This window comes from Oryctolagus cuniculus, chromosome 7 (genome assembly GCF_964237555.1).
Source record: "Oryctolagus cuniculus chromosome 7, mOryCun1.1, whole genome shotgun sequence".
Taxonomy (NCBI): domain Eukaryota; kingdom Metazoa; phylum Chordata; class Mammalia; order Lagomorpha; family Leporidae; genus Oryctolagus; species Oryctolagus cuniculus.
The window spans coordinates 8,034,986-8,054,258 of NC_091438.1; the positions used below are offsets into that span (position 1 = coordinate 8,034,986).

Sequence of the window (19,273 nt, forward strand, 5' to 3'; positions counted from 1 at the left end):
GCCACAGCAGAGAGCTGGACTGGAAGTAGAGCAGCCAGGACGCAAACTGGTGCCCATATAGGATGCCGGCACTATAGGTGGAGGTTTTACCTGCTACACTACAGCACTGGCCCCTCCAGATTTTTAAAATGCACATTACAGATGGCCGTAGTGGTATAGCAGGTCAAGCCACTGCTTGGGATGCCCACATGCCATTGTCAGAGTGCTGGTTCAAGTCCTGACTCCTGCACATCTGATCCAGCTTCCTGTTGGTACATCCTGAGAGACAGCAGATGATGGTTTAATTACTTGGGTCTCTGCAACCCCACATGGAGTTCCAGGTTCCTCTTGGCTTTGGCCTGACCCAGCCCCGGTTATTACAGGCATTGGGGAGTGAACCAGCATATGCCAAAACTTCTTTCTGTCTGTCCCTCTCTGTCAGCCTGCCTTTCAAATAAATAACACTTTGGGTGCTGGCATCGTAGCACAGCAGGTTAAGCCACCATCTGTAACGGCTGCTCCACATCTGATCCAGCTCCTTGCTAGTGTGTCCAGGAAAGCAGCAAAAGATGGCCCAAGTGCTTGGGCCCCTGCCACCTACATGGGAGACCTGGATAGTGTTCTAGACTCCTGGTTTTGCCCTGTCCCAGACCCGGCCATTTGGAGAGTGAACTAGCTGATGGAAGATCTCTCTGTCTGTCCCTCTTTCTCTATAACTCCGCCTTTCAAATAAATAAAATAAATCTTTAAAAACAAAGACAAAGAAATACTTTTAACAGACATTAAAATTAAAATTTGGTGGCTGGCGCCGCGGCTCACTAGGCTAATCCTCCGCCTTGCGGCACCGGCACACCGGGTTCTAGTCCCGGTCGGGGCGCCGGATTCTATCCCGGTTGCCCCTCTTCCAGGCCAGCTCTCTGCTGTGGCCAGGGAGTGCAGTGGAGGATGGGCCAAGTGCTTGGGCCCTGCACCCCATGGGAGACCAGGAGAAGCACCTGGCTCCTGCCATCGGATCAGCGTGGTGCGCCGGCCGCAGCGTGCCAGCCGCGGCAGCCATTGGAGGGTGAACCAACGGCAAAGGAAGACCTTTGTCTCTGTCACTCTCTCTCTCTCACTGTCCACTCTGCCTGTTAAAAAAATAAAAAATAAATTAAAATTTGGGGAGAGAGGATGCTCGACCTAGTGGTTAAGGTGCCACTTGGGATGCCCACATCCCTTACTGGAGTAACTGGGCTCGAATTCTGACCCTGCTCCCAACTCTAACTCCCTGGTAATGCTGACCCTGTGAGGTACCAGCTCAAGGCTCGAGTAGTTGGGTCCTGCCAATCACGTGAGAGACCTGAATTGGGTCCTGCCTGACTCCCAGCTTCAGCCTGGCCCAGCCTCATCTGTTGGGGTCATTTGGTGAGTGACCCAGCAGCTAGGGCTCTGGCTTTCTCTCTCAAATAGATACATAGATGATTATTTTATATATATAAATGGTTTTTTAAGTATTGAAAGTATTTTGAAAAGCTGGGGAAAAGATTAAAATCAGATTAGGGGCATGCGCCATGGCGCACTCCTCCACCTGTGGTGCCAGCATCCCCATATGGGCGCTGGTTCTAGTCTTGGCTGCTTCTCTTCCTGTCCAGCTCTTTGCTGTGGCCTGGGATAGCAGTGGAAGATGGCCCAGGTGCTTGAGCCCCTGCACCCGCATAGGAGACCGGGAAGAGGCACCTGGCTCCTGACTTCGTATTGGCACAGCTCCAGCCATTGCGGCCATTTAGGGAAAGGAAGACCTTTCTCTCTGTCTCTCTCTCCATGTCTGTAACTCTACCTGTCAAAGAAATAAATAAAATCTTTTTTTTTTTTTAAGATTAAGTTCAATTAGTTATTCTTTGTCTTTCAGTTCCATTTCTTTGCAATCTGCTTGTTTATTGATATAAGGAAGGTCACACAATAATAAGTGATTACAGCTCTATTGAAACTGAACATTCTTGGTTTTTATTACTCAGATCCTGGCTTATTTGTATCTAATAAGATTATACTGTATAATTTGAACTATTCTATTCTTGATTTGGAATCAATTTCAGTTTCAAATGAACAGTTATTTGCTCAATTAACTTATTGAAAGATTTATTTATTTGAAAGACACAGCTTCAGAGAGAGGGAGCCCTTCTATCCAGTGGTTCATTCTCCAAGTGACCACAGCAGCCAGGACTGGGCCAGAGTGACGCCAGGAGTCAAGAATTTCATCCAGGTCTCTCATGTGGGTGTCAAGGGGCCTAAGCGTTTGGGCTGTCATCGGCTATCTTCTCCGCTGCATTTAAAGGAAGCTGGACCAGAGCTCTCTGCTATGGCCTGGGAAAGCAGCAGAAGATGGCCCAAGTCCTTGGGTCCTTGCACCCGCATGGAAAACCCGGAAGAAGCTCCTGGCTCCGGATCGACGCAGCTGTGGCCGTTGCGGCCATCTGGGGAGTGAACCAGCGGATAGAAGACCCTTCTCTCTGTCTCTACCTTTCTCTGTAACTCTGTCTTTCAAATAAATAAAATAAATCTTTAAAAAAAAGGAAGCTGGATCAGAAGCAGAACGGCCAAATCTGTAACCAGCACTCTGATATGGGATGTAGGTGTTGCAGCCAGTGGCTTAACCTGCTGTGCCATGGTACTGGCCCCTGCTTAATTCCTTTAATAGACCATGTTAGTGGTTTTAAGATTATAAACTGGGGCCAGCACTGTGGCACAATGGGTTACAAGCCCTGACCTGCAGTGCCAGCATCCCATATGGGCTATGGTTCAAGTCCTGGCTGCTCCACTTCTGATCTAGCTCCCTGCTAATGCACCTAGGAAAGCAGCAGAAGATGACCCAAGTGCTTGAGCCCCTGCACCTCTCTCTTTGTCTCTATTTTTCTCTATAACTCTTTCAAATAAATAAAATAAATATTCCCCCCAAAAAGATTATAAACCATCTTAGAAAAATGTTATATGGAAAGCTATAATCAGATTTTGCAAACCATTTGAAAAAGCCGTAATTTTGAACTTATTTACAGTAGATTCAGTTCTGTGTCCCTTACACTTGAAAAAACAAAAATATATTAATTTTTCAATCCAAAATAAATTTTAAGGAATTACAGAGTTAAGTGCTGGTGTAATGAAGACTGTTGAGCGCCAGCCTAGACCATGGTAATACTGTTAGAGGCTGAGTAGCTTTTATCTGAAATGGTTGGGACCAGAAGTGCTTGAGATACTTTGTTCAGATTTTGAAATATTTGCCTGTATATATAATGAGATTCCTTAGGGATGGAGCCCAAAGTTTAATCATGAAATTCATTTATGTTTTGTATATACACTTTTTGTACATAGCCTGAGGTAATTTTATACACTATTTTCATCATGACCTGTCATATGCAGTTAGCTGTGGAATTTCCAGTTTGTGGCATCACGTAAATGCTCAAAAAATTTCGGATTTGGGAGCATTTCAGATTTTCAGGTTAGGGATGATCAACTTGTATATAATCAAAAATCTCGAACAGTCTTTGGAATGTGTATTAGGCCTGTATTTCAGGGCTGCTAATGAGGCACACGGCTTGCATAACGGGGAGAGAGCAGAGGACTCCTGCCTTGAGCCATGGACTTTGTATTATTTACCCTGGGTAACTCATGGGGCCGCTGGAGACATGAGTTGCACAGGCGAAATCACTTTGTACACTGGAAAACATAGATCATAAGGGATTTGTTTTTATCATAGAACTTTACAAGAGATGTGAGGTTCATCAAATTTTGCTTAACATATATTTCCATTTCTCAAGAAATCTTATCATATAAATGGAAATTGAAAAGACACAACCTTTCCCAGTATAGATAATGGATTGAATGGACCCCCCTGCCCATCCTCCACCCCGTGTCAGTAGCATAGTGCAGTCAGTATAATCAGCAATAAAGATATCCCCATCTGGGGCTGGCACTGTGGTACAGTAGGTGCCAGCATCCGTGTGGGCATTCCACTTCTGATCCAGCTCCCTGCTAATGTGCCTGGAAACGCTGTAGAAGTTGGCCCAAAGGCTTAGGCCCCTGTACTCACATGGGAGACCCAGAAGAAGCTCCTGGCTCCTGGATTCAGCCTGGTCCAGCCATGACCATTTGGGGAGTGAACCAGCAGATGGAAGATCACTCTGCGTTTTCTTTTCTCTAACTCTGCCTTTCATATAAATAAATACATAAATCTTTTTTTTAAAAGAGAGAGATGTCCATATTTGGGAGATTTGTGAGACTCATTGTCTCTTCCTCTGAAAAGATACTTTTTAAAATCTAACTACAGCTAATATTTGGCATATTCCCACTTCATGCATTTCAATAAAAGGAAAAACAATTTAGGGAATTATTAAATAAATGCTTGTAAAGTGTTAAGAAATAATTTAAATGGGAGTAACTTCTTGGTGGAGATCTGTGTTAATTAGAAGTTTAAAGATAGGCCCTTTTTCCTTGTAAAATTGTATACTTTAAATTTAACTTTGGCTTTCTTTTTCCTTTTTTTTTTTTTTTTTTTTTTTTTTAAGATTTATTTAATTTGAAAGGCAGAGTGAAGGAGGGGGAGAGACAGAGAGATCTTCCATACACTGATTCACTCTCCGAATAGTTGCAACAGCCAGGACTGGGCCAGGCCGAAGCCAGGAGCCAGGGACTCCATCCATGTGTTCTGCATGGGTGGCAGGGACTCAAGTACTTGAGCCACCTTCAGCTGCTTTGCCGGGTACATTAGCAGGGAGCTTGATGGCAAGCAGAGCAGCCAGGACTCGAGCCAGGATGGCAGCATTGTAAGCCCCGGCTTAACCCACTGTGCCACAACATCGGCCCTTAGCTGGTTCTGAAATAGCACTAGAAGTGTACATGGGCCACTAGTGTTATCTGGGAGGAATTTATGCAAAGATATCTTCAGAATGTAAGACCTGGGCCAAAGGATCATATTTCAGCCTGGTAAAAACTGTGTCATTTGTTAACCTGTTTTTAGAAAACCTGAAATATTGATTGATTATATTCATACTAGTTTAGAGTATGGATATAGTTTGAAATCCCAGGTTGCTTAATCAATTCAGTCTATATATATATACATACATATACTATTGCACATCTATAGCCAGATTCACTCCTTCTGGGAATCATGAAAGTAATTTTATAATCTAAAAATTATTAGGACAAATGTCATTTACTCTTCCTACCATTAAATAGGCATTTTTGTCCTACCAGTTGTGATTTCCAGCCACATGATCATAAATATTTTTGAATACCTATTGTTTTGTCAAGAAGGCTTGATTCTATAGCTGCATAACATTCATTCATTCTCCAGATTTTTATGTGTGTGTGTGTGTCTCCCTCTCCCTCCCTCCCACTCTCCACTCTCCCTCCCTCCCTCCCTCTCTCTCTCTCTGTCTCTCTCTCTTTCTATACACACACACACACACACACACACACGATGAGGCAAAGAGAGAATGGGAGAATACCTCCAATCCAGTGATTCACTCCCTAAATGTGCACAACCACTGGGGCTGGGCTGTTGCTCCCCCATTCGTGGAGGAACGATACAGGACCCTGCGCTGTTCTTTTGTCTGCTCGGCCCTTCCCGGGTTTGCTGCTGGTTCTTCCCAGATTGGCTGCCGATCCTTCCACCTCCATGGAAGGGCGGCTCCCCCTGCCACTTTCCCCACTTCCGCGGGGGAGCGGCACACCGCCGGCCGGCTCTCTCGGGGGCTGCTCAGGTGTTATCCGGATGTTCCCCTTAGATGTTCCTGGTGCATGTTGTCTCTCTCCTCCTTTATAGTCCTCTTCCACCAATCCCAACTCTGCTACCCACACGCCGAGTACGCTGCTCTCCTCCAATCAGGAGCAGGATCAGCTCCTGCAGGTCATCACTCAAGTTGGCGAGAGGCAGCTGCATAGAAGTTGTTTACTCCCTTCTCAGCGCCATATTGTGGGAGAGCAGATGCATAGAATAAGTCTAAATTCCAGTAACTTAGTCTAGTCCGAGTTGCTCCCCACACTGGGCCGAGGCTGAAGCTGGGAGCCAGGAGCCTGTAACCCAGGTCTGCTGCATGGGTGGTGGGAACTCGAACCATCACTGTTGTTTCCCAGGGTCTACACTAGTAGGAACCTGAAGTCAGGAACCAGAGCTGGGTATCAAACCCTATTACAGGGAACAGGTAGAGCTGCCAGGCTAAATACTAGTCTCATCTAACAGTTTCTAAACATTTTATTTAGTGTTCTTTTCCTTTGGTGCAAATCTGGTCTGCTGAGGAAAAGCTGAATTTCTCCATCAAGACCATGATTTTTAAAAAAGAGTTATTTATTTGAAAGGCAGAGTGATAAAGACAGAAGGAGATCTCTTTCATCCCCAGGTTCACTCTCCAAATGCCCAGAATAGCCAAGGCTGTGTCAGGCTGAAGTCAGGAGCCAAAAATTCCATCTAGGTCTCACACATGGGTAACAGGAACCCAATCGAGTACGTGGGCCATCATCCACTGCCTCCCTGGCACATTAACAGGAGACTGGATTGGAAGCATGGAGTAGACAGGACTTGAACCAGGCATTCTGATACAATATGCAGATGTCCCAAGTAGCAGCTTAGCCCACTGTGCCCCAGTACCCTCCCTGATCATAAATTTCATATGGCAGGAAGCTTGTCTCTGGTTTACTGTTGTCACTAGTTTGCAAGAGGCTGTCTCTTAGCGAAGAAGCCTGTCTCTGGTTTTCTAGAAAGCTGCATAGGCTTTTGATACATAAATATGGGAATGATTGCATAATCAATCTAGTGTGTTTCACATTTTACTTACTTTTAAATGTGTTCTCTTCCTGTATTAGTGTTGAGTGAAGATCCTGTAATCAGCCTCTGTAGACCCCCTCTAAGAAGCCCACGATCTGGTAAGAGATCGCTTTGACTGTTAAAACTTTTCTACAAATGTAGAGGACTACACGTATTCAAAACTCAAAATGGAGATTTAAGGAAATTCACTTATAAATAATCTTTTTTCTCCCTTTTTAAACACAGATGTAGGTCTGTTGAGTACTCTTTTCTGCACCTTCTTGATTCTATTTTTATTTAGCATATGTCAGGAGATTCATACCAGTATAAAAAAGACTTCCTTTGTTCTTTTTCAATGTTTATTTCTTATATGTTGATGTGGTTATTTGTTGGTAACAAGACTGAGGCTTTGTGGCTAAGAGCTGCAGACTTTCCCTGCCTGTTACATTTCTTTTTGACTAAAACTTTACAAAATATATTTACAATATATAATGGGTTCATGACTCTGAAAGAAAAGTATTAAGATCACTCAAATAAATCTACTTCTACTTAGTTTTCTGTGTTTATTGGATGCTTTATCATGAGAACTAAAAAGGAAACTTATCTTTATGTTACGTTTCTGCTGCTTCTCAGCCTTCTCTTTAAGAATTACGTTTTTTTTTTTTTCCAGTAGATGGTTGACTCCTTTTAAATGCTGTAATGATAAAATCTGTTAAGGTTTTGATGCTGAAGCTGTGGTCAAGAACCATATGATGCATTTCCTGTACCATTCTAATCCTTTCCTTGTTCTCTCTTGCAGATTCAGCAAACAAAACAAATGAAAATACTAAAATGAGTGAATTAGGTTCGTTTATCTTTTAATTCCTACAGGTTGTTTTTGAGAGTTCTGCTTATCAGTAGAATGCAAGAGTACACGTTTGGGCACTGGCTTTAGAATGTTACTTCATTCATTATCTCAGCTTGTAGGTACTGTCCTGATCTTACTACCCTTGCTTTTTGTTCTGTCTGTAATTATCTTATTTAAATTTATACAAGAGTATGGTAACAAATGAACTTAGTTTTGATTAATATAAAGAGAATAGATTTCACATATTTCATAGGTACAGTTCTGAGATGATAACCAAAATTCCCTTCCCCCCACTCCCTCTCTCAGTCCCCCTCCTTTCTTCCTTTTTTTCTTTAATTTTTTCAAAGACGTGTTTTCAATCTCTGTAATCACGGGCTCAGTTTGCCACTAACATGATATTCAACAAGTGAAAGGTAGGAAGATATCACACAGTTCCACAGGAGTGCATACAAGGGCTAAAAACAGCAATCATAAACAAGAGGTCTGGCTGGTCCCTATGCATCTTTTTATATTCTGTATTAACTGCCATATGCCAGAGAAAACATATGATATTGGTCTTGTCTTTCTGGGACTGATTTGTTTCAATAAGTGTGATAGTTTCCAGTTGCATCTGTTTTGTTGGAAAAGCGAGGATTTCATTTGATTTCATTTATTTACGGCTGAGTAGAATTCCATAGTGTATGTGTATTATACCACATTTTCTTTGTCCAGTCACCAGTTGATGGACATCTGAGTTGCTTCCATGTCTTAGCTATTGTGAATTCAGCTGCAGTTTTCTGGGGGTACAGATAGCTCTTTCATGTGCTGATTTCATTCCATTTGGGTAAGTTCTCAGTCAGGAGTAGGATGAGGAGGGCATCCATTTGCAGATTTCTGGGGAATCTCTATTCTGTCTTCCCTATGGTTGTACTAGTTTACATTTCTACCAACAGTGTATTAGAGTACCTCTTACCCCACAACCTCACCAGCATTTGCTGTTTTTTGATTTTTGGATGTTAGCCATTCCATCTGGGGTGTGGTGAAACCTCATTGAGTTTTTTATTTGCATTTCCCTGATGACTAGTGATCCTGAGCATCTTTTCATTTATCTGTTGGCCATTTGAATTTCATCCTTTAAAAAATGCCTGTTCATGTCCTTTGCCGTTTCTTAAATGAATTATTTGTTTTGTTGTTGTTGAGTTTCTTGAGCTCTTTATATATACTGGATATTAATCCTTTATTAGTTACATAGTTTGCAAATATTTTCTCCCATTCTGTCGGTTGCCTTTTCACTTTGTTGAGTGTTACCTTGGCACTGCAAAAGCTTCTTAACTTGATGTAAACCCATTTGTCTCTTTTTGCTTTTATTGCCTGTGTGTCTGGGTCTTTTCCTATGCCAGTGTCTTGCAGGGTTTCCCCAATGTTGTCCTCTAGTGACCTGGTGGTATCAGGTTGTAGATTTAGATCCTTGATCCATTCTGAGTTGATTTTTATATAAGGTGTAAGAGTTAGGGTCTTGTTTCATACTTCTGCACGCATAGATGCAATTTTCCCAGCACCGTTTGTTGAAGAGACTGTCCTTTCTCCAGGGATTGATTTTAGCTTGTTTGTCAAAGATTGGTTGGTTGTAGCTGTGTGGATTAATTTCTAGGGCTTCTGTTCTGTTCCAGTGGTCTACATGTCTATTTTTGTGTGAGTAACAAGCTGTTTTGATTATAACTGCCCTGTAGTATGTTCTTTTTTTTCTTTTTTCAGATCTTATTTATTTATTTATTTGAGAGGTAGAATTACAGACAGTGAGAGGGAGGGACAGAGAAAAAGGTCTTCCACCTGCTGGTTTACTCACCAGATGGCTGCAACGACTGGAGCTGAGCTGATCCGAAGCCAGGAGCCAGGAACTTCTTCTGGGATACCCATGCGGGTGCCTAGGCCCAAGCACTTGGGCCATCCTCCACTGCCCTCCTGGGCCATAGCAGAGAGCTGGATCAAAAGAGAAGCAGCTGGGACTAGAAGCAGCACCCATATAGGATGATGGCGCCGCAGGCGGAGGATTAACCTACTGAGCCACCGGGCCAGCCCCCATACTGTGTCTTTTATTTATTTATTTTCTATTTTTGACAGGCAGAGTGACAGTGAGAGAGAGTGACAGAGAGAAAGGTCTTCCTTTACCGTTGGTTCACCCTCCAATGGCCGCTGCAGCCGGCGCACCGCGCTGATCCGAAGCCGGGAGTGAGGTGCTTCTCCTGGTCTCCCATGCGGGTGCAGGGCCCAAGCACTTGGGCCATCCTCCACTGCACTCCCTGGCCACAGTAGAGAGCTGGCCTGGAAGAGGGGCAACCGGGACAGAATCTGGTGCCCTGACCGGGACTAGAACCTGGTGTGCCGGCGCCACAAGGCGGAGGATTAGCCTATTGAGCCACGGTGCCGGCCCCGATACTGTGTCTTGAAATCTGTATTGTGATACCTCTGTCTTTGCTTTAGGTATTTGGGATCTCTTGTGTTTCCATGTGAACTTTAGCATCATTTTTTTCTAAATCTGAAAAGAATGTCCTTTGTATTTTGATTTGGATGGCATTGAATCTGTAAATTGATTTTGGTTGTATGGACAATTTGGTGATATTAATTCTTCCAATCCACAAACGAAAGATTTTTCTCTGTGTGTGTGTGATCTTCTATTTCTTTCTTTAATATTTTGTAATTTTCGGCCGGCGCCGCGGCTCAATAGGCTAATCCTCCACCTGCGGCACCGGCACACCAGGTTCTAGTCCCAGTCGGGGCGCCGGATTCTGTCCCGGTTGCCCCTCTTCCAGGCCAGCTCTCTGCTGTGGCCAGGGAGTGCAGTGGAGGATGGCCCAAGTGCTTGGGCCCTGCACCCCATGGGAGACCAGGAGAAGTACCTGGCTCCTGCCATCTGATTAGCGCGGTTCGCTGGCTGCAGCGCGCCAGCCATGGCGGCCATTGGAGGGTGAACCAGCGGCAAAAGGAAGACCTTTCTCTCTCTCTCTCTCTCTCTCACTGTCCACTCTGCCTGTCAAAAAAAAAAAAAAAATTTTTGTAATTTTCATTGTAGAGATCTTTTATATCCTTGGTTAAACTGATTCCAAGGTATTTGAATTCTTTTTTCCTTTTGTAGTTACTGTGAATGGGACTGATCTTGCCTCCTCTTTCTCAGCAATGGCATTGTTTGTGTATACACAGGCTATTGATGTTTGTGTGTTGATATTTATATCCTACAACTTTACAAAACTCTCTTATGAGTTCCAGTAGTCTCTCAATGGAGTCTTTTTTTTTTTTTTTTTTTTTTTTGACAGGCAGAGTGGACAGTGAGAGAGAGACAGAGAGAAAGGTCTTCCTTTGCCGTTGGTTCACCCTCCAATGGCCGCCGCAGCCAGAACGCTGCGGCCGGCGCACCGCGCTGATCCAAAGGCAGGAGCCAGGTACTTATCCTGGTCTCCCATGGGGTGCAGGGCCCAAGCACTTGGGCCATCCTCCACTGCACTCCCGGGCCACATAGAGAGCTGGCCTGGAAGAGGGGCAACCGGGACAGAATCCGGCGCCCCGACTGGGACTAGAACCCAGTGTGCCGGCGCCGCAAGGCAGAGGATTAGCCTAGTGAGCCGCGGCGCCGGCCAATGGAGTCTTTTAATTTCCTTACATATAGGGTCATTTTATTAGCATTTGTTAAATTCACATTGTCAAGAAAAAGATAATGATTTAATAATTAAGATTTTTCTCCTTAATTTAGAACCTATATTGAGATATTTTCAATAAAAATTAGTGTCTTTTGCCATGTGTGTTGATCTGGATTAAAATTTTTTCAGCATTTGTCTTGGTATAGGACATAGAATGCCAAGATCTTGGCTTTAAGTGGACCCACATTAAATGTGGTTGAACTTAGTTTTAAATTTCCTTTTCTAAACTTGTAGATGAGGCAAAAAGAGGAAACTGTCATTTTTCTTTATAAGTAGTTGCAACTTCCTCTATTAAATTCATCTTTTGCTTAAGCTCAGGCTGATTTCCTTAGAGATTAAGGATTTGTAGTATATGGGTACTGAAAATGATCCTCGCAGTGTGCAGTTGCTCGTGTGTACTTTAACCCACCAGTTTCCCAAGGGTACTGTTTAAAAACTCAGTGTTTTAAGCCATACATTCTTAGTTGGAAAAGAACTTGGAGTTGAAATAATGCAACACTTTTCCTTTGTATGCAAGATTAGAAATCATTTTTATAAATGATGTATAATACAAACTACTTAAAAGTGCTTTCCATTTTAAAGTAGTTTTCTGTGAGATTGATATTACTTGTATAGTGATATTAGTAGTACATTTTGAAGTATGAAATGACCATTCATGGGGTTTGAATACTAGTGATATCCTCAGACTTTAATCTCTCCTTCACGTGGCCTCATGATGACTCTGTTCTCAATATAGACTGAGCTTCCCTATTCCAAATAATCGGAATGTTCCAAATCCAAAAGTTTTTGAGCATGGACAAGACACAAGTGGACAGTTCTGTAACCTGAGACTGTTTCATGCTCAGAGTTCTTTTGTTATAGAAAATTAGTTTCAGACTACGTGTGTAACAGTTGTACATGAAATATAAGTGAATTTCATGATAGGTTTGAGTCTCATGCCCAACATATGTCCTTATGGATGTGCAAATACTCCAAAATCCAAATAAACCCCAAATCTAAAACGCACCTGATCCCAAGCATTTCAGATGAGGGGTGCTCAGCCTGTAGTATGATTGACCACGAACAGTCTTCAAGGTGTCCGTACCAGGAATCAGGAAACTATGTTCTCAGGGTAAAAATCTCCCCATGATCTGTTTTGTATAGTCTGTGAACTAAGGATTATTACATTTTCAGAAAAAAATTCTTGTGACAGACACTGTATGTGGATTACAAAATCCAGAATATTTACTGTTTGACCCTTTATGGAATCAGTTTGCCAACCTTTGATTTGTATCAATGGCAGGACTAAAGTTTGCAAATCACCTAAATTGCACTTGGTTATTCTGAGAGTAAATACAGTTGTTACTATACTTTCCTGGATGCCTATTTATTACACCATTCCTACTAGCTCATGTTGACAGCAGAACGAGAAAGGAAATAAAACTCTTGTCTTCTGTCTAGTCTTCTCTTGATGAATCACAGCAACTGAACTTCTGGTATTTTCTTAGCTTCGCCCCAGACAAAACACAGGTTTTGTTTCCTTGAGTCCCATTTATTGTATTTTCTTGAGTACCATCACTCCTCACTCCAGGCGCATCCCTTGTGTCCCTGGAAATAGTAAGAGCTGTAGCGGAACTGTAGATGCTTTCAAAATATCCAAGTAATTTTCTGGGTCTCAGAGGCTGGGATATAGCTGGAATTTGGTATTTTCCTTTAAATAAAAAAATAACGTGGCCACACAAAAAAAGTGAACAGAAAGAAGTTGGCTTCTACCAAAGAAAGTAATTGACTGCAGGTGATTTATTCTTAAACATAAAGGTCAATTTGGTTGGGGTTGTTGGAAAAGTAACTGCTCCTCCTTAACAGCGTAGTTTATTGCCATTTATCCGTGTATTTATTAGAGCCACAGCCTTTGTAATCTCTGAAAGTAACTTGTTGTTGGGGATGTTTTTGCCCCAAGTAAGATTTTAATTTCTCAAAGCTTCTGCATGAGCATAGGGAAGAGTAATACCTTTTTTTAAAAAAAAATTTTAAGTGCGTTAACCTTCTACACATAGCCACCAGTTTTAAAATAAAGGAAGCTGAGTAATGAGAAGGAAATGAAATTGTAGTCATAGATGGCTATGATTCTTCATCAGATTGTGTTTAAATATTTATGTATATGTTGTTTGCAGCTTAGGTTAAAATCATGAAAATGAATGAAATGGTTACTTGTGGAAATTTTCATCTTTTTATTTTTATTTAAAAGGCCAACTTAGAGAGAGAGAGAGAGAGAGAGATCTGCTGGTTCACTCCCCAAATGACTGCAACAGCTGGAGCTGTGCCAGGCTGAAGCCAGGAGCCAGGAGCCTCTTCTGGGTCTCCTACATGGGTGCAGGGGCCCAAGCTCGTGGGCTGTTCTCTGCTTCTTTCCTAGGCACATTAGTGGGGAGCTAGATCAGAAGTGGAGCACCTAGGACTTGAACTGGCGCCCATATGGCTGCCAGCATTGCATGCAGCAGTTTAACCCACTGTGCCACATCGCTGGTCCTGCAAAATTTCCTCAATGATGTTAAGGATATCAGATAACTTTTTTTTTTTTTTTTTTTGACAGGCAGAGTTAGACAGGGAGAGACAGAGAGAAGGGTCTTCCTTCCGTTGGTTCACACCCCGCCCCCCAAATGGAATCAGATAACTTACATGAAGATGTTTTTGAAAACTAGCATCTACAAAGTTGTATTTTGGACTTAGTAAGATGATGACTGACTTTTTTAAAGCTTCTGTTTGCATGCTATATTAGTAAAGAAATGAATGATATAAAACTGAAGCATTATCACAATGATACTGAAACAAAGAGTTTATTTGGGAATAGTGGGGGATTGCAGTCTGGGTTGTATGTGCTGTAGTGTTGCAAAGGCACACCGGAGAGGGCTGGGCAAGGGGAAGTCCACAGGGCTGTGTTGAAATAAACCTCACTGGCTACAGGAACTCATTGCAGGAGTTGGTGATTACTCATTTGTAAGACTGAGATATCTTCATAGAAATGACTCAGAAATTTTTAAGGATTTTTTTTTTTTTTTAATCTGAAAGGCAGAGTGACAGGGATTACAGAGAGCTTTTTCATCCACTGGTTCACTCCCCCAAATGACCACCGCAGCCAGGCCTGGGCTAGGCTGAAGCCGGAAACCAGTAACTCCATCCAAGAGAGCAGGGACGGGACCGACACACTGGCGCCATTGTCTGCTGTTTCCCCGGAGCGCTGGCAGATTAGCTTGGATTGGAAGCAGGGTGGCCAGGACTTGAGCCCTGACTCCAGTATGGTGCGCCAGTGTCACAGTGGCGGCTTGCCCTGCTGCGCCACAGTGCCACCCCTTACCTGGAGTGTTTGCACGTGCAGATAGGCTTTGTGCTCTCAGCACGCGCTCACACAGCCTCCCAGTCACTCTGTTTGGCGTGGGTTGCTCCGTTGTGGTACTGACAACTTATGCCCCCTTTTAAAGAGCAAATAGAAGTTAAAACTAAGTAGAGATGGAAGCTGAAAAGAGACATCCTCAGCTTTTTGGAGCAGTCTGGACCATAGACTTGTCCCCGTTTGATCACTCAGCAATGTTTCAGTGTAGTTACGCAATGCTCGCGTTTTGGCATATCGCCCTTTATTTTATGTTAAAGGGGTTGGGGTTAGCAAAGCCCGAGTAAACATACTGCATTTAAGAGTTGACGTTTTCTGCTCGTTTATCTCTGTTCAAATTGTCAGTTGCCCTGAGAAACAGTGATGTGTACGGGCCTACTGGAACTAGAGAGGGTGTCTGACCTGACTTCCTCTCTGGCTGCACAGGGCACTAGAGAACTGATCTGTCAGTTCAGCAGGGTGAGTCAGGCTTCGCACTGAGTGTGGGCAGCCTGGCAAGTAGAGTGAGAATGCCAGCGCCAGGGGATGGAGTATGTGTCACTGCACGCACAGACGTGCGACTGATGGGAAATTGATTCTAGTTTGTGTTGGGCTTATTTTTGAGATAGAAGGAAGTAGATTCTTCATGATTTAATAGAGTTTATTTACTGTGTCTTGGTGTTCATTTTCATAAATTACTCTTATTTATAAATAAATAAGTTACTATTATTTAATAGAAAAGTTACTCATTCATAAATAAGCTTTAACTTTTGATGTTTTATACAACATGTTTGTTTTTCTCTTCTAGAAGCCACCATTATCCAACCAAAGGTCAATTTCTCTGAAGAAGGTATTTCTTTTTAAGTATCATGCAGTATATTATAAGTATTTTTCTTTGTGTAAGAAGCTATTTTGGTAGGTACATAGGAAGTGAGAGCAGAAAATGGTATCTTTTGCTTCAGAAAAAAAGTTTATACTTACCTGAACGAATAAAACAGAATATAGCAGGTAGACTGAAGGACAGCCTTTCTGAATTTTAAGCTTTTATCTGAGTTCAGTTTAACAAAGCTGGTGTTTTTTGTTTGGGACATGTGATGTCCTTTGATTGTGGTATTAAAATGAGAACTTTTCCAAATTTTTATAACCAGTCTATGTTTGAAAAGTACAAGAGTAGATTTTAGTCCACTGTTGAGCCTGTACAATCCGAGATTAGTCACCTCCATACTGAAATGTTTGTGTGTGTGTGTGTGTGTGTACACTACCCTCCCCAAAGTGCACATTTAGCAGCACACATACAGTCCCCACTGCTCTGGTCTAGATTTAGTTACTAAGTGGTTCCCTCCCCCATGGAGTAGAATTGTTGCACTGTTGAATGCTCATGTGTTCAGTTTTACTCTGTATTAAATCCCTGATAGTCTGTTAGCTACAACTCTGAGTATTTGTTGAGGAGATAGTCATGTGCCCCAGAGAACACAGAACAGTCGAGCTACTTTTAACTCATTTAGGACTTTGTGATTCAAAACAGCGAGCATAGTAAATAAGCAGCAGTTCTCTAGCTGATCTTCTAAACGTCTTCATTTTGTTGAATTGCTTGTTTAATTCCAGTGTTTTGAGCACTAGAATAACGACTACCGTGATATATTGTTGGCTTCTCTGTAGGAGAAACTGAAGATGACGATCAGGAGAGCTCTTTCAGCGATGTCACCACTGTCAAGGTCAGATCCGGGGATTCTGTTGACTCTGGAGGTAATACTGCTTTCTGTATGTATGACTCTTCTCATAGGAGCTAACCTTTAGGTAAAATAGAAAGGTACTCTTTAAATTTTCTTTTTGAGAAAAATACTTCCAGGTTTTTGTTTTTGTTTTTGTTTTTTAACTAATTTGTTAAGGATAGGCATTTGGGCTAGCAGTTAAGATTCCTGCATCCCGTATCAGAATGCCTGGGTTAATCCGACTCCAGATCCTGATCCTGATTTCCTGCCAGTGCAGAACCTGGGAGGCAGCAGTGATGGCTCAGGAATTGGGCTCCTGCCTTGCATGTGTTTGAGTTCCTAGCTCCTGGCTAGGCTGTAACCATTGCAGGCACTTTGGCAATGAGCCAGCAGGTAGGGAACACCCCCCTCTCTGGGTGTCTCTCTCTCAAACAAAAAAATTGTTAAAAACGTACAAACTTTGCTTTTGATTATCAAAGTCATTCCTTGTCTGTTTCACATGGCTGAATAATAACTAAACAGACCATGAGATGTCATGTACTATCTAAAGAAAGAAAACACTTTTCACCTACTTTGATATTTAGGGAATATTAGATATTTGTATTCTCCAAAGAATAGTTGCATGTTTTAATTTTGTAGAGAAACTGATCATATTGCAAGTGAGACTCATCACACTATCAGAATTGTTACTTATTTTTAGGAAGTTCTTTAAGATTTATTTGAAAGGCAGAGTTACACTTTTACAGAGAGAGACTGACCTTCCATCTGCTGGGTCACTCCCCAGATGCCAACAACAGCCAGCCCTGGCCAGGCTGAAGCCAAGAGTCTGGAACCCATCTGGCCCTCGCACATTGAAGTAACACCTTGACAGTAGGAACTCCATTTTGGAGCACCTGAGACTCCATTCTGGGAAAGCACCTTCCCTCTCCCACCATGAGTCTCTGGTCTGAAACTGTGATCTAAAACAGTCAGACAATAGCAGTTTACTACGTCACACTTGGCAAAGCATAGAAACCCCCTAGCATGATCGTTCAAGCTTGGAAGCGGATAGGCTGCACCTGGGTTAATGATAAAAATGTAATTTATCTATGTCCTACATAGGATTTAAGCCGAGAGCTGGATTAATGTCAAGATTATAGTTGAAATTGTTAAGAGTATAATTGATATAGTTTCTCATAGGCTTTAGGTCAGCTTGACCCCAGTAACCATGTATTCCTCCCGATTTTGTGGTTTTCCGCCTTTATAAACCCTGTTGCTTTGGGCCTTGGGGTTAAGAGCTCTGGGGCACGAGCCCACTCTCCACCACCGGCAATAAAGGACCATCAGATTGTATCAGTGTGTGCTGCTCCTTTGTTTGCACTCGCTCAGGAACAGCAACATGGGTGGCAGAACACAAGCATTTAGGCCGTCATCAGCTGCCTTCCCAGATGCATTAGCAGAAAGCTGGATCAGAAGCAGAGTAGCCAGCACTCCAACCAGTGCTCGAGTAGGCAATGTGATGTCTCAGAGAAAAACATACTAATTTGGGGGCTGGCATTGTGGCAGAGTGGGTTAAACTACCACCGGTGACACCGGCATCCCATATGTGCACCTGTGTGAGTCCCAGCTGCTCCACTTCTGATCCAGCCTCCTGCTAATATGCCTGGGAAAGTAGTACAAGATGCCCCAATTACATGGGAGATCTGGATGGAGTTCCAGGCCTGGACTGGCCCAGTCCTAGTTATTGTAGCCATTTTGGGAAATAAATCAGTGGAAAAAAATCTCTATGTGTGTGTGTCTCCATCTCTCCCTCTTTCTCTGTAATTCTGCCCTTCAAATAAGGACATTAATCTTTAAAAAAAAAAATACCTATTTGGGGCTTAAGAGCATTCTGGGCAATTTTTTTTTAAAGATTTATTTATTTATTTGGAAGAGTTAGAGAAGGAGAGGCAGAGAGAGAGAGAAAGAGAGGTCTTCCATCTGCTGGTTCACTCCCCAATTGGCCACAACGGGCAGAGCTGAGCTGATCCAAAGCCAGGAGCCAGGAGCTTTTTCCGGGTCTCCTAGTGGGTGCAGGGGCCCAAGGACTTGGGCCATCTTCCACTGCTTTCCCAGGCTATAAGAAGAGAGCTGGATTGGAAGTGGAGCAGCCGGGACAAGAACTGGTGCCCAAATGGGGTGCTGGCACTGCGAGCGGCAGCTATACCCACTACGCCACAGTGCTGGCCCCTCTGGGCAATTTATAAACCCCATAATGAGTAACTGTTGGGGTCTTAAGCCTGAGGCTGGCCCCTGACCAGCAGGGAACAATACAAGCACTCCCCGACAAGGTGAATGGGAAGGGTAAGGTCGACGGGTGAAGAACACAGCAAGCACCTGTGAATTCTGTCGAAGCAGCAACTACTTTATTGAGGAAGTGTGCAGGCTTATAAAGCTTACGAAGGACATGCGCAGCAGGGGAGCCAATCAGCGAAAAGGTCACGCAGGCGTGGGTGGACCACGCACAGGGGCACCTTAAGCAAAGTATAGGGATCACGCACTGTGCACGTGTCCAGGACCAAAGCAGACCTATCCCTGCCGGTGGTCCAATCTTATGTGGCTTAACCGCAGCAGCTGCAGACACGCCCTCGAACATCCGTCAGGCACCACGTTGTAATGGAGGTTTTAGGCAGTGCCAAATGAGTAACTTTATGTTTTAGTCCTGTGGAAAAGTAACTCTTCCCTGCCCCCTCCCCATCCCTTGAGCCTTCCTGGAATTCCTGAGTGTACTTCATTATTCCACTCTCAGAATAAGCCCAGACGCTGGTTTATGGGCATTTGGTATCTGAGCACGTCCCACCCATCCTTTCCCCCTTCTTTGCGGATACGAAATCCTGACAAGGAGAAATGCAGCACCTGAGCATGACTAAGAGCTCTGGAGCCACACGCTGGGTCCCAGTGCCGCACTTGCCAGGTACACACCCTCAG

The 19,273-nt window shown here is 43.3% G+C and overlaps 1 protein-coding gene across 7 annotated transcripts in view; it reads left to right on the top strand.

Annotated features, from left to right (window-relative positions):
- Positions 1-19,273, top strand: part of TOR1AIP1 (torsin 1A interacting protein 1) — a 41,498-nt gene that overhangs the window by 7,643 nt on the left and 14,582 nt on the right. For 5 of the 7 annotated variants that reach the window (XM_017345538.3, XM_051858262.2, XM_051858264.2 and 2 more), the window contains exons 3-6: positions 6,811-6,870; positions 7,551-7,595; positions 15,424-15,465; positions 16,275-16,361. In XM_017345538.3, the coding sequence (XP_017201027.3) occupies positions 6,811-6,870; positions 7,551-7,595; positions 15,424-15,465; positions 16,275-16,361 (234 nt within the window). The remainder of the gene's footprint in view (positions 1-6,810; positions 6,871-7,550; positions 7,596-15,423; positions 15,466-16,274; positions 16,362-19,273) is intronic. The other 2 variants (XM_051858263.2, XM_051858266.2) reach the window with 1 other exon arrangement.